Source organism: Seriola aureovittata, chromosome 12, assembly GCF_021018895.1.
Source record: "Seriola aureovittata isolate HTS-2021-v1 ecotype China chromosome 12, ASM2101889v1, whole genome shotgun sequence".
Lineage (NCBI taxonomy): Eukaryota > Metazoa > Chordata > Actinopteri > Carangiformes > Carangidae > Seriola > Seriola aureovittata.
The window spans coordinates 6,685,233-6,699,958 of NC_079375.1; the positions used below are offsets into that span (position 1 = coordinate 6,685,233).

General features: G+C 39.5%; 1 protein-coding gene across 2 annotated transcripts; it reads right to left on the bottom strand.

Annotated features, from left to right (window-relative positions):
• Positions 1–2,397: 2,397 nt before the first annotated feature.
• Positions 2,398–14,391, bottom strand: ncstn (nicastrin). Of its 2 annotated transcripts, none has more exons than XM_056390893.1 (17): positions 14,251–14,391; positions 12,272–12,373; positions 11,620–11,743; positions 11,048–11,169; positions 10,115–10,260; positions 8,840–8,984; positions 8,574–8,686; positions 7,935–8,087; positions 7,701–7,805; positions 7,421–7,498; positions 6,783–6,952; positions 6,583–6,685; positions 6,201–6,299; positions 5,676–5,763; positions 5,284–5,447; positions 4,341–4,553; positions 2,398–3,852 (listed from the first exon to the last, which is right to left on the bottom strand). In XM_056390893.1, exons 1-17 carry the CDS (start codon positions 14,306–14,308, stop codon positions 3,730–3,732), a joined length of 2,106 nt encoding a protein of 701 aa, XP_056246868.1. In that variant the 5' UTR covers positions 14,309–14,391; the 3' UTR covers positions 2,398–3,729. The 2 variants fall into 2 exon arrangements, with proteins under 2 accessions (XP_056246868.1, XP_056246867.1); XM_056390892.1 differs by having other exon boundaries at positions 12,272–12,376; positions 14,251–14,367.
• Positions 14,392–14,726: the final 335 nt, after the last annotated feature.

Sequence of the window (14,726 nt, forward strand, 5' to 3'; positions counted from 1 at the left end):
AGGGAGGGAGAGGAGAGGGGAGGGGAGGGGAGGGGAGGCCTGTGAAACCGTGTGGTTCAGCCACAACACATTTCTACCACCGCACAGTGATATTTCTGTGTGTGTGTGTGTGTGTGTGTGTGTGTGTGTGTGTGTGTGTGTGTGTGTGTGTGTGTGTGTGGTGTGTGTGTGTGTGTGTGTGTGTGTGTGTGTTCTCGCATGAAAGGACCGGACAGGATAATGTCAGTCAGTAAGTGGTTCCCCTGGCTCATAAAACAAAAGAACCCAAACCCATCACCATCAAGTGTTTGGCAATTTACTCTGACTTTTATGAGACTGTGAAGAAACATTCAAGACATTTTGAAAGCGGTTTTGATCCAAAGTTTCGATAGTCACTTTTCTGTGATAGTGCTGGACAACATACATCACTGGTTCTCAGTCTTTATTGGCTTGTGACTCCTTAAAACAAACAGTCTCTACTTGCAACCCCCCTCCTCACCAGTTGTGACCAGTTCATCAAGACTGGAAGATTTTCCTCTCACTTCACACTTTTTTCTTTTTTTTTTTAAAAATAAATATACATTGTCTTCCACCTCCACTGTTATTTAATTATTAATTGTTTTATTTCATCCTTGCACTTGTCACTTTCAAATATTCCATACTCCTCACTTCTTCCTCCACAGCACAGTTCAATATTTCACTTCAAATGTTTATATCCCATTTCAAAGCTGTCAAAACTGTCTGTGATTTTTAGTTTGATTTCAGTATTAATTATTACTTTGCTTTTGCTGTTTTTGTTCTTATTCCCCTGTGTTGCATTTATGGAGCAAACGGCAAGACTCATTCTTTGTATTCTCGCATTTTTAGCTAATAAAAGAGGGGGTAAAAAACAAGATTAGAAAAAGTGTATAAAAACAAACATATACCTTTGTGTTGGATAAATGTTTTATTTCTGCTCTCCTTGAGTGTCGTGGCCCCTGGGTTGGGAACCACTGCTGTAGGATAAGGTTTTTAAATCTTGACCCCCTTTATTCTAACTAACCTACTGCACTATACAAAATATCACACGATTAGAAATATTTATAAGCTGCCATAAGCTCTGCACATCTGTCTGCACATTATCTACAGTTTACAGTTCACTGTGCGCCTCTTACTGTACACAATCCTCTGATACTTTACCTCAGCACTTTTATCCTTACAACATAAACATTTTGCTTTGCATTTTGATTTTTCCACTCAGTTCTATATTTCATCTCCACTTTCATTTACTTACAGGGCTTCTACTATTTGTGTTCATACTTTTCTTTTCCCATTTTAAAATGTTTATTTTTCCTGTTTTATGGTACTTGAACTTTGCACAGTCTATGGAGATGCTGACTAAGCATTTCACTGCTGTTGTATATGTGATGGATGAGTCTTTGTATCTCATTAATAGCTCAAAACAACTACTGTAGTTCTTAATTATTAAGGGAGAAGCAGATCATTTGTGTTCTTTTCAGGTGACTGATCAAATCATACTGTTTGATCAAACACATTCATACAATTATATACTGAAGCCTGAAAGTTTCATCAAGATAAGTGGAAAAGACCCGTGTCTTCATAACATGTAAGGATGTAACTTTAGACTTTCCACAGTATTTCTCTGCACAATCAGCTGATTGAGACCTCGACTATTTCACCCCCCTTTAAAAACTGAATTTCAGATTTACAATTTAATTAGGTAAATCAAATACTTTTACAGGGTTTTAGCCAAGATTAGTGGTTCCCGACCTGCGGGTCAGGACCGCTCCAAGGGTTCACAAGATGATTAACTGGATAAGAACAAAGAAAAAAAAACATACAGCAGTCCTTCTGCACAAAATAAGGTTTTTATTTGTCTTTTCTCTGCTCTTTGCTTCCTGTGAAATACTGGATAGTTTCACCTCTTTAAGGCCATGAGAAGGGGGAAAAAACAAATCACTGACACACTATGTTTAAGGGTTGTAATGAGGTGATTGAGGACATTTTAGACTCTCTGGTTTGCAAACAGCGTTTTTTTTAAAGTGCTTTGCCAAAGTAACAGGAGCTTCTGAACTGTTTGTGGAAAGTGAAATCCCAATATCATGGCCTCACGTCACCATTTCATTTCTCATGCTGCTGCATTTTATAAAGGAAGCCTTTATTAGAGATAGTAAAGAGATGACTTTTGTTGAAGTATCTCCTGTATATTGTTGTACCTCTACACACCTCCCGCCTGGTTGCTTATTCTCTATAAAAGGAGGATGATATCATCTTGCTGTGCTCTGACAAAGGCTGGTTTGCCAAAACATGTCAGCATCATAAGAAAAATAAGTGGAGGCCATACTATCATAATTCTTTGTGTTATCAAATCTCATTTCTTTGTTTTCTGTTTAAGTCAAACCACTAAAAGAGAAAAACTGGAAAAGAAGCAATGTTTATTTCTTCATCAAGGCATCACAATTGGTCATTGATTCCAGCCAGTAAATGAACACTCATCAACAAAAATTAAAACCTCTTGTGTGTTGTCACAATTTTTCAGAAGTTATGATTAAAAGAAACCTTGTGGAAAAGATACGAACCGAGAAAGATGCACAGCCAGAGTACCAGCGCATGTTCACTGTCAAAACAGAAGATTTTCTGACTGGATCTGAAGATTTTGGCAGCTGATCGATATGAAATAAAGTGTTTGTCAGCCACTCCAGGATCTTGTAGATTTGGGAAACTCTTCTTCTCCACACAAATATCACAATATGTGAACTTGCAGTGGGTCAACAACTACATATAAGTGTAGTTATACGTGTACTGGGATTGAATAATATAAATATTTTTGATAATTTTTCTAAAAATTCACATGATTTTTATCAAATTCCCAGGAGCTAGAACTTCTCAAAAAAAAAAAAAAAAGAAATCTCACCACACATTTCCAGATTTTGCAGAACCTTGAATTTAAATGTTACTACTTGTTCACTGACTCATAAAGTGGTTTCTCATCATTAGAGCTGAGTGATAAGTTAACTACATGACAGAGAAGACGGCTACAGTATTGCACCATTGCAATCCTCATATAAAGCGTGCTCTCACACACACACACACACACACACACACACACACACACACACACACACACACACACTCACTCACTCACACACACACACACTCACTCACACTCTCACATAATTGTTCGTACACACTGAATCACGTGGTCACTTGCCGACACACTCGGTCACATTTACATATTCACAATCATACACACACACACACACACACACACACACACACACACACACACACACACACACACACACACACACACACACACACTCAAATAAACAATGCTCATTGATTAGTTACTATCCCATGACACAGTAAACAAAACATTCTTTGACAATAAAAAGGGAAAAAAAATAAAAATAAAAATAAAAGAAATATAAACATCATTCCCACTGGGAAGGCCCTCTGGTGCCTGACCAGTGTTTTTTGACCCTGATGAGTCCAGATCCATCCAGGCCAATCCAGTCCGGTCCAGTCCAGTCGTCATGTCACGCCTCACCTGAGTGAGTCCATAAACAGAGTCGTCGTCGTCGTCATCGTCCTCTAATAACCCCCCCCCCACTGTCTAACCCGTCTGTGTACCTACTCGTGGTGTGTGTTGTAAAGAAAAAGGACCTGTCCATGTCGGGTTGGGATAGAAGTAGTAGTAGTAGTGATGGTAGTAGTAGTGGTCGTGGGCCTGCGTCGCTGCCGCTCGGATCAGTAGGTGGCGTTGGTGGGTTCCCTCCCCGAGCTGAAGAGTATGTCGGCCTTTGAACTGATGAAATACGTCAGCAGGAAGGACGTGAGCAGCACGCCGATGCCCACACCCAGCGTCAACATCTGGAAGAAGAAAAATTACATGGAAAAGTTAAAGGATCATACAGCAGGGTTTGCAAGTTTGTTTTCCTTAATCATATTTTTTATTGGTGCAAAACAACACATTCAAGCACCATTATTTTTTTTCTCTCCCTCTCAATAAATCACAATATATGTCATCGAAATATATAGCAATAACAAAAAGCTGTCAGTCTCTCTCTGCAGTAATGTAAGCTGTCATATCATGTCTTGTTATGTTATGTTCTGTTATGTTGTGTTTTATTACACCTCGTTATGTTCTCACTGTGTTTGTCTTCATCTTGCTTCAACAAATACATAAAAAAAAAAACCACTGACATACACCTTCTAAAGTTGTTGTTGTGAACCTGCTAACAAACAGTGCCCTAATTAATCAAAACATCCAGCAGACATGTAGCAACATCAGCATTTATTTGGATCTGGATAAATCTGAGGATTGTCTCTGATGCTGACGAGCAAAATGGCGGGGTTACCTCCAGTTCATGACTGGCCACCAGGAATATGCGTCCTTTGATGAACTTCCACCTGGACTCCGTCCACGTTGAATAATCTTTGGAGGTGAACTGCCGCAGGTCAAACGCCGGGGACACGGCTTTGGAGAGACGAGCGGTGGAGCGGACACAGAAACCCTCTCTCTGTGTGCTGTTGGGAGGCGCCGCCCCCTGAACCCACATGTAGTAGTACATCTGAGGGAGGAGTCAGGAAAGGTCACAGGGTGGTGGAGAGAGGAAATAAATATATTATTCCGTCTTTATTTCTTTTTAAAAATGACCCTACTTAACAAAAAAATCATTATTAAAGCCAGACTTTAACATCGTGATGTCACTTTGTCTTATTTTATATCTCGTGTTGTCCACTGTTTACAAACCACAGGTTTATAGTTTAGCTAATAACATTTCTTCAGCTGAAATGAATCATCAAAATGAGTCTGCAACTTTTTTGATAATTGATTAATAATCACTTAAATCCTTTTTCCAAGCAAAAAATCAAAGATTTACTGGTTTCAATGTGTCAAATGTGAAAACCTGCTGCTTCTCTTTGATTTAAATGAAAGTAAATTAAATATCTTCGGATTCTGGACTGTTTTAGCAATTTTGAAGCCGTGACTCTGGAAACTTCAGACAGACATGTCTCTCTACTTTGTGACTTTTTATATACAAATAATTAGCTAACTAGTTAATAAAATACTTGATAACATGATAATGAAAATTAATGAATGAACATAATTAGTTGCAGCTGTCAACGCTTCTCTTATTCCCTCCATTATACTGTTTTTTCTGTCTTTTTAATTTCCTTTCTTAAAGGTGTGTTCTCGACCAGTTTTTTTTTTTGTTATAATATAATTTCTCTCAGATTGAATAAAAACCAAATCTAATCAAGGTAATTCAATAACAGGGAGACGACCATATGTCCTACATGTTTGCTCTTTTTGTCCTCCTCATCCTCCCTCTGGCTCTGGCAGTTGTCCTTGGTGACGTTGACGGTGCTGCCGGTCAGGTTAGCCAGCAGATACTGGACCAGGAGAGTGGGTTCGCTGGACTGCTGGATCACGCCGACGTAGAAGTTTAGGGGCCTGTCAACTGGGAGGAAGAAAACAGAAGACACTGAGTTTCCTCTGCTCTTCCCCCACATGGGTAATAATAAAGGTGCCCATCTGACGCAAACATACTGAAGTACAATTGTGATATTCATCATTTCCCCAGCAGCATCAAAATTATTTATTATATATTAACAGTACAATTAACAATAGCAATTATTTATCAACACTTTTTATGAATCTAGTTTAGTTTGTTTTTATCCCGACTTACTCAGATGACTCGTCAAGTCGGGGGAGACTATTTGCTGGAACCAGGAGTTATTTGACCGGACGAGGAAACCGTAGAGCAGCTGGGTCACCTGAGAGACAGAAACAAGAAACAGACTTCAGTGTCACTCCTGCCAGAGGAAACACTCACTGAGAAAAATGTGTCACAGAAAAGCACAAGTAAAACCTTTGTTGTTGTTTTTTTTTGTTTTTGAAATAATGATAAATTATTTAAAAAGGCACGTCTCAAACTGAAGTAGAAAGTAAATATATAAGAAGAAAGTAAAGTAAATAATAAATCAAAAACAAGCACAACAAACAGAAAATGATCTTAAGGCATCAGTGTCAGAAAAGTGGAAGAAATACTCTTCAGGTTGAGGACGGCTGTGATATTTCTGATATTTGTCAAAGGAAAAGGTGGAGATGAGACGGGGAAAAGGTACTTCATATAGAAACAATGAACGGGTAGATGAGCTGGAAAGCTTGAAACCTACGTATTTACTCAAGAAATAAAATCAAACAGTCTTACTATTTGAGGATCTGCCTTAATGTTGCTCAGCATGGACTCTGCTCCTCCTGCCTGTTTGTACAGAGCCCGAGCAACCAAGGTGGCAACTTCAGTCAAAGCCTGAAAGAACCATGAGGAGAAATAAAGAAAATATCTATTAGAGCTGCTCGACAATATCTGTATCAAGTTCTGGAAATAGAAGCATCAAAAATGCAAAAACACATTATACACAATAAATATTGAAAGCAGGATCATATTACATTTTCTGAATTATCCTATCCTAAAAAAAAAAAAGAAAAAAGGAACATATTGGTGTTTCATCCAAGAGAGTTTTTATTACCAGCCACAAGAGCAGGCCGGGTTGTGCATTGCATTGGTAGTAATCGGTAGTTAATAGCAATACCTTAGCAGTGTCGGTGACAAATTCCAGTTGCTCCTCTGGCGTCAGGTTTGGTGGGTAAGTTATGTTCAGGTTTTCTCCGTTATCATACATACTCTCATAGAACCTGCACAGAGAGCAGAAAAAACAACAAGTTACCGATTCTACCATCATGATGAGTAGTTATAGTGTGTAGCTCTGTAGCTTAAGAATCCCCGAGTCACCTGTTGGTGTACGCAGACTGGTGATCCTCAAGAACGACACCGGGGATTGGCCGAGCTCGCAGGAAACGCTGGAAGGACGAGGGCGGGAGCGGCTGAGAGAAATTGGGCGCTTGTGTCGAGACACTTAAATTTGTGGCGGCCAAGTGCAAGTTATTGATGAGCTCCTCCACCTGAAACAATATATTGAGAGAAAAAAAAAAAGGTTATACATAATACACAAGTTGTTTTTGTAGTTTCCTCTTTTACATCCAGGACTGTCATATTTAATTTAATATCTTTAAATTTGTGGTGGTTTTTACAGTTAATCATCAACTCAGAAATCCCTTAATTTGGCCCCTCAAGTAACATCTTTTTTGTTGCAGATTTCATAATATTTCCCATAACAACAGTGCTGAAGGACATTTTCCATATAGTTTTCAATATTTGATGAAGTTATTTCAATTTTTGAGGCTTTGGAGTAATAGAATTTTGATTTTGTTTTGATTTATTACAATTTAATTATCCTTTCCATTAGGTTCAACTAATGATTATTATGCTATATATCTAAAATCCCATTTTCTCCAGGAGCGACGGGACATGTTTTTCGGTGGTGGCAGATCAGAACTGAATGGGAAGAAAGGAAACTTAAATATACAAACCTCTTTATTGACACTGCTGTTCCTCCGAGACACGGGGTCAGTGTGAAGCCACACTCTGGAGTCAGCACGAAGTCCCACCTATGGTGAGACAATTCAACAAACTGACACACTACACTAAATATACACACACACAAACATGATGTACAGCTCACACGGTAAGAAAAGATCAAGCAAATCTCCTTGTAGTGAAGTTACTTTAAAGACGCATTCCTCCTTAAAATTTGGTCGTAGATGCAGGTCGACACACACAGAAGTTACTGGAAAAGTCGAGAACACACACCTGTCCAATCTCCAGCACTGAGTGAACATTGTCCAGGTCCACTGCAAACTGATTGTTCTGCATGTCATACACCATCCTGGAACTGCCGATGTAGTCAAAGGCTTCCTGTGGTCAAACAGTCAAACAAAAAGTTCAAAGAAACATGAGTAAGGCTGGTAGCGCACTCCAGACTAAATGTAATTTAGCCCGTTGATCAAACACAGTGGTGCATACAACAGGGTGTAAACAACTGACCCCTTGGAAGAAGGTGTAGAGGATGGTGCGGTTAGGCGGGGCCTCTTGGGTGGGGTTACGCAGAGCGTGAGCGGCCGCCAGCAGGGTGATGAACCCCGAGACTCCACTCTCTGCTCCTGGAGCGACGTTGGAGAAAAAAGACCTGCTGTCCAGCTGCAGAGGAGAGGAGAGCGGAGGAGATCCATCAAGCAGGGGTCTTATCTAGGTAAGTAGTTCCACTTGTCATGACCTGTTTTCATTATTCCATAAGTAAAAATGTGGCCACAAACTCCACAAATGTAGACCATCTTGCCTTTTGGTTTACCTACAGCACAATACATTGTACTCAGTGTAATGTAGGGCTGTAACTAATGATTATTTGAAGTAATCTGCTGGTTATTTACTTAATTAACTGACTCATCTTGTGGTTAACAAAATGTCTGAAAATGGTGAAAATGCCCAATAAAATTTCCTTGGCTTGGACTTCGCTTGAGTGAGATCACTGCAGATACTGGGAGCAGAAAGTTTAATGCTTTTCACAATCTTACATGAGCATCTGCACGCTAATAGGTAACAACTGTTGGACTGTAAGGCAACATTGGAATGAGCCTATTTTATCACTTTTGCTTAAACTCAGAAGGACTCTTTCCAGCAACTCACCCTGGCTGCTGCGATGACTACACTCTCCCACATCTTGTGGCCCTTGGCTGTGTTGTTGAGCGGCCTGGTGGACGCCCAAACATTATAGTCACCCAGTGGGTCGCAGACCATCTCTGAAAAGCCACACAGAATAAAAAAAAACCAAAACAAAAACGGACATCGGTTAGAATTGAACTGATTGTCTTATAAGATTCTCTTCCTGACAAAATTGTGATATACACTGCTGCTTATATCACGCATACAGTTTATTCATGTTGTGTAAATACCTGGGCTGATGCTGAAGTTAATGTCATTTCTTCTCATGCAGGTGGCTGTGTCGGTGACGGCTGACATGTGGGAGTAAAGCTGCATAGCGCACAGCGGGTACTGAGGAGTGCTGCCGTTCATGGGACGGTTGTGGTCCAAGTAGCACTGGGAACAGAGAAAAGAAAAGCGTACAAATATGAAATCTCTTTGAGTGTGTTTTTTTTTTTTTTTTTTTTACAGCTATAGAAACCAAGATTACTTTATAATATTTCCGTGAGTCACAAATAGTTTTCATTCATTAGAACAGGTTGAAACATATACAACTGGGTCTGGCTCCCTGCTCACGAGGACATTGGCACGTTTGACCACAGTAACACTAACAACCCTGTCTGGGACTAAATTTCTCATTTTGACACAGCAGCTGCTTTGGGGATCAAACCTGAAACTGTCACTTTACAGTTTCCCCCGTCTACCCTGACATTTTATCAGGCCAGACACCAACCACAATCTTTTAAACTTGTGTTTTATGTTAAATAAAACATAACATTTCTGTTATGTTTATGTGTTATGTGCCTATATGTGCTGACGGGTCCCGCTTTGTAGAGTCCAAGTCAAACCTCCCCCTGGGGATAATAAAGTATCTATCTATCTATCTATCTATCTATCTATCTATCTATCTATCTATCTATCATGAATACAACCGCTGGACTGAAAAGTTTCAGAAAACACAAAGCCACCAACACAGTCCGTCACAGAGCAATATAAGAGAACTTTAAATGCACAGTCCGCCATTATCAGTGAGCTTGAACTGAAAGCTGAGAAAAAGACAGAACTGAAAGCTGCAGGTCAGTCGTTCTGTGTTCACTATAATCTGTGAAAACATAACGCCCACTGAGGAATAGAGCCATTTGCACACTTGTATTACCTCAGAGGAGGATGTCTAAAACCTATGTAATACGATCTGTGTGTTTTTGTCACATACAGCGGTGGAAAAGCAGCAAATGCTTTGTGGGTAGTGATAAATCATCTCCACATAATGTGCCACAACATGCCCTACATGAAGATGATCTCGAGTGCAGCTGAAACAGCTTCAGTGGCATCATTCCTAATCTCAACCGCCACTGAGACAAGTTCAGATCAGATTCTACTACATGAAAACCTTTCTGTTCTCCAACACCAGAGGCAACCGGAGAACTATTAGACAGCCACTTTGAGCAGTGGGAACAAAGTTGAACGATGCAGCACCTGTATGTACAAATGGGATTAACAGACAAAATATGTGACGTTATAATTACCTGTCGTATGACCTGAGTGTCGTTGTCATCTTTGAGAGAGAAGATGGGGAAGTCAAACTCCTCGTAGGACAAGCCGTTTCCCAAGGGGTTCCACTTTGTCACGTTACAGTGTGCCATGGCTGGATCGTAGGTATCTGAATAAACACCTGAGGGAAATACACAGAGAAAACATCAGCAGCCGCAACACAAAAGCAGGCACTCGTGAAGCGCGCACTGCATGAGTAAGTTTCTTCAAAATAAATAAGTGGAAGTAAAAAAAACTCTCATGGTGTTTAACTTAATGCAACTGAAAAGCATCTACAGTGTCTATAAAAAGTAGCACCCCCCTGGGACATTTCATGTTTTATTCTTTCTTATTAATTATTCATTTTTCTGTTGATCAGTATCAAAACAACATGTGTTCATACACAACAATGAAACGCTGTAAAATAATAAAACATGAAGCTTAGCTTTTTAAAGCCAATGTACTGTCTGACATTCTGTATTGTGTCTAATGCAAATCTTGAAAACATACAAACTACAGACACATGTGCAGCCTTGAATTTAAAACCACCAGTAACTACAGTTACTTTTTAGATTAAGAGCTCATAAAATATTTATAATAGGTTAATAAAACATGATTCACCGTTATCATGACACTGCCCAACACTATAGAAAATACTGTGGCGCTGCTACTTCTACCTGAGTGAATACTTCCTCCATCCTTGGAAGAAACATAAAACACTGAGACATTAAATCTCTGCTGTGAGGACAGACATGATTAACTGGTGACACTGCAACATTTCAGAAATCATTCACCTAACCTCAAATCTGAACCGACCACAGCTTGTGACTTGGAAAGATTCGCCTTCCTAGGATCATAAAACTAAAATTTATTCCTGTAACTCGGGTAACTTCTGAAGGACGAGTCGTAGCTCGCAAATCCCCACCCACCTGTGTTCTCGTTGGGACAGGTGGTGTGTGGAGAGAAGCCCTCAGCTGGGTTTGCGTTTGGCACCACAACAGCGACGCCTGCCACCCTGCTGGAGCCGTTCTTCAGCTTCATCATGATGGATCTGACGGGTAGACAGTCGGCACAGGTCGGGGGAGACGACACGAGTATAAATACAAGTCAGACATGGGTTTCAAATGTGGTTCAAGTTTCTTTCCTCAGGGTCAGACGGGTAAAATCTGCCAAATTTACTGCACATTACTGTAACTGACAACTTATGACTGACGTTTGAACTTCTCACCTGTCTGCTTCTCTAAACAGAAAAGAATTTACATAATTGAAAGAAAGGTTAGGAATTATTGCAACTAACACTTGCAGTATTTTAATTACTGTCTAATCCACTAATTAACTATTTTATATGAATTTTTACATGATAATAAATAGGCAAATATAATTTTTCAGTCAAAGCTTCACTGTGTCAGTAGGTGTGCCCCAGAAGACAGAGAGCAAGATTAACTGTCATTAAGAATGACTGTAGCTGCTCCCTCTGCAGGGTGAGACATGTTAACTGTACCTGGTAAAGAGCGGAGACTCCAGGATGACCATATAAGGAGGATTGCGACCAGACCGCAGGACCCAGTCCAGGTTTTCCTCTGACTCCAGCACATGGAGGACACCCACATTACCTGACAAAGAGGCTGGAATCAGAAAGAGGAAATTAAGTATCAACATCCGTGACACGAGGTATAACAGCTGTATCAGAGCCTGTCTGTCCACGAGTGCCCACTGGGCCTCGTCTCATTACTGGAAAGGTTCTGGGATGAAACGTTTTGATGCAGCAAAGCAAAGTGCTGCTGCTGTGGCTTTTGTAGTATGACAAAGGTTCACGCTTTATTCTTGCAGCTTTTGATAAGCAAGCAATTATTACAGACAGCGCCTGTCTTTATCTGCATCTTGTGGCTTTTGATGTTCTTTGGAAATTTGTTTCTAACCCTCAAAGCCACAAAGAAAATGTGCATCTCCAAACCACAAAGAAAATTCTTTTAAAACACTGCTTTTAGTAGATTTTGTTTTTTCCTACAAACAAGTGAAAGAAAGATGCAAAGAGGGGCTATAAGACACACTGTACATTTAAGGCACTGCAAACTGCAACAAACAAATGTAAGATTCATCGTGGACACTCATGATGAGCACTAAACATCACTTTAGTTTGTTGCTCTACTCACACTGGCAGCCTATCTGATGTGTTGCATTGAGGAGTCGCACACATGGGACAGTGTTATTGAGTTCCACATAAATCTTCTTTTCCACTGAATTACAGCTGACACCTGCTAGGGGAAAAAAAGCACTGTAACAACTGAACGAGAGAACAGTTTGACATTGGGTCATATTTGTGACCAAGGCAACTTCATACAGAGGTAAAAACTGGAGGACTTAGCTGTGTTCAATCTCTCACAACTAAAAACACACAATGCTAATTTCTTGTTCGTATATGGATTTTATCATTCCAACTATTCCTATTATTAGTATTTTTTGCATCTTGTTTGCATTCATTGAGAATCTCTTCACAAATGTTTCTTTAAAAAATGATTATGTATGGTAACCTGAGCAGCATGGTGTTACAGACACTGGAGAGACGGCCTTTAAGTGAACCTGGATTTAATCCCTGGTGCAGTGTCCTTGAACCAGATATCTGAGCTCTATTACCTCTAGGCATGTTGTTGTGTACCAGACTGTGACCTCTGACATGACACGGCAGGGAAAGTAAAATGACTGTGTAGGTCTAACTTGTTTCTCATTCAGCCAGCATTAAACCCTTTAATGCCCTAATGCAGCTACTGCCCATCATCAGCATGTTCTTGTAATTAATTAAAATGAACACAGTTTTCAAAGTGTGAAAATAACACTGGAACTCCTATTTAATAGTGTAATGCTGTATGATGGCTTTCCATTAAAAACATAAAGTTGTCAATAATGAGAGGCCAAATCATGGCTTATCAATGGTGAAGGTATTTCTGCCCCATAATATCTCAAAACATATAATCAAATCATAAAATATGATACTGTTGTATATATTTAACTGTCCAACATAATCTATAAAGTAATTAAAATGAGCTTCAACTCAACAAGCAGTAACATTAAAATGCTGCTCAAAAAAATAAAAGCATCACTAATGATATTACAAATATAATTTCACACTCTGAGAGGAGCCATTCTGTACTTTTACTATAATACTTGAAGTACATTTTGCTTTTACGCCTTTCTGCTTTTAATCAAGTAAAATCTTGAATGTAGGATTTTCACTTGCAACAAATGATTTTTGTTATGTTTATTTAAGTAAAAGATCTGGGTAGATTTCCCATGTAGGCTGTATTCGTTTCTTAACAACTTGGCACTATATAAGAAAATAATGTGTCCTCTTATTTTAATGATTCAACGAGTGTGGTATATGAATTTCTCTTATCTGAAGGAAAAACACAGCTAGTCCCTTTCAAAAATATTGGCAATGTAATGTTGCTTTGTCCACACTAACATAGATACATGTTAAACTATAAGGATTTAACTTTTTTCAACTACTGTTTGAATTTAAGGAATTGTTAAAAATTAAAACAACTGGTCCACCTGTTGTTCCCACATCCTTTTCATACCAAAGCACAGCAACAGGACAAATGTGAAACAGAAACCCGTTTTAATTCGAATACATTTCTGCTTTGGTGAATCAGTTGTAAGCTACTTACAACTTACTTACTTGGGCACCCTAAAGATGTGAAAGAGACTTAACTTGAACATTAAAACACTACAGAATATAAATATAATTTGGCATGAAGTTGTAACATCTAATCCCTTTAGCTTCGGGCGGCCGCAGCTCGGTATCACGAGCAGTCACGCTGATGCTGAGTTACTCATATCAAGGGGGCAGACATAAAAGAGTCGCCGAAAAGACTTAATAAAAAGAGGCTTACGATAATTTCCGAAATTCCAGTTGATGGAAATAGGTTAAGGATTGTTGCAACATCGGACTCCATTGTAAAACTTGTATAAAAAGCCAGCAATGGAGATTAAAGCCGAACAAGGCTAGCCTAGCATTCGGCTAGCTCCGAGCACAAAGAAGTCCATCTAGCAAACCGACAGACACAAAAAAAACCATTTGCTCGTTAAAAAATTGACCTACACACACATTCAGCACTGTTAGGATACAACTTACCGATGAAAAACCAACAAACTAGTAAATGAATCATCCATTTGTTCGATAGCGAATCCATCTTCCTGGTTTGAAAAGCTGAAAAACACAACAGGAAGTGTTGACATTGGAAACGTCCGGCTTCAGCTGTTCGGTTCCGCCCCAGAGAAAAGAAGAGACCTACCAAACCCAGTCTACGGTCTCCAGTAAAATGGCACCTTTGGGTTCGTTATATTTTTTCTGTATTTTTTAAAATTACTTTCAATTCAACTAAGACATAAATATCTGCAGCAAACTAAAATTTCTCCTCCAAACACGCCACCACGTTTTACAGGAGAAAAGTCACACAATCCAAGGAAAGAGACAAGTCCGTACTCTATCACCGCGATGACTCAGTCCTGTGGTGCACTTTGATTTTTCCTGTGGCACTTTCATATACACAGCAAATCCACCCTCCTTCTTTTTATTAACCACAAAGTCTAACACCAAGAGCATCAATC

What these genes read in the sequence shown, in the direction of transcription:
- ncstn (XM_056390892.1), bottom strand. Translation starts at nt 14,308, where the DNA reads ATGGATTCGCTATCGAACAAATGGATGATTCATTTACTAGTTTGTTGG. An exon ending in ACAGCAGTGTCAATAAAGAG is followed by an intron (nt 6,953 to 7,420) that starts GTTTGTATATTT and finishes ATATTGTTTCAG; the next exon opens with GTGGAGGAGCTCATCAATAA. An exon ending in CAGTCTGCGTACACCAACAG is followed by an intron (nt 6,686 to 6,782) that starts GTGACTCGGGGA and finishes CTCTCTGTGCAG; the next exon opens with GTTCTATGAGAGTATGTATG.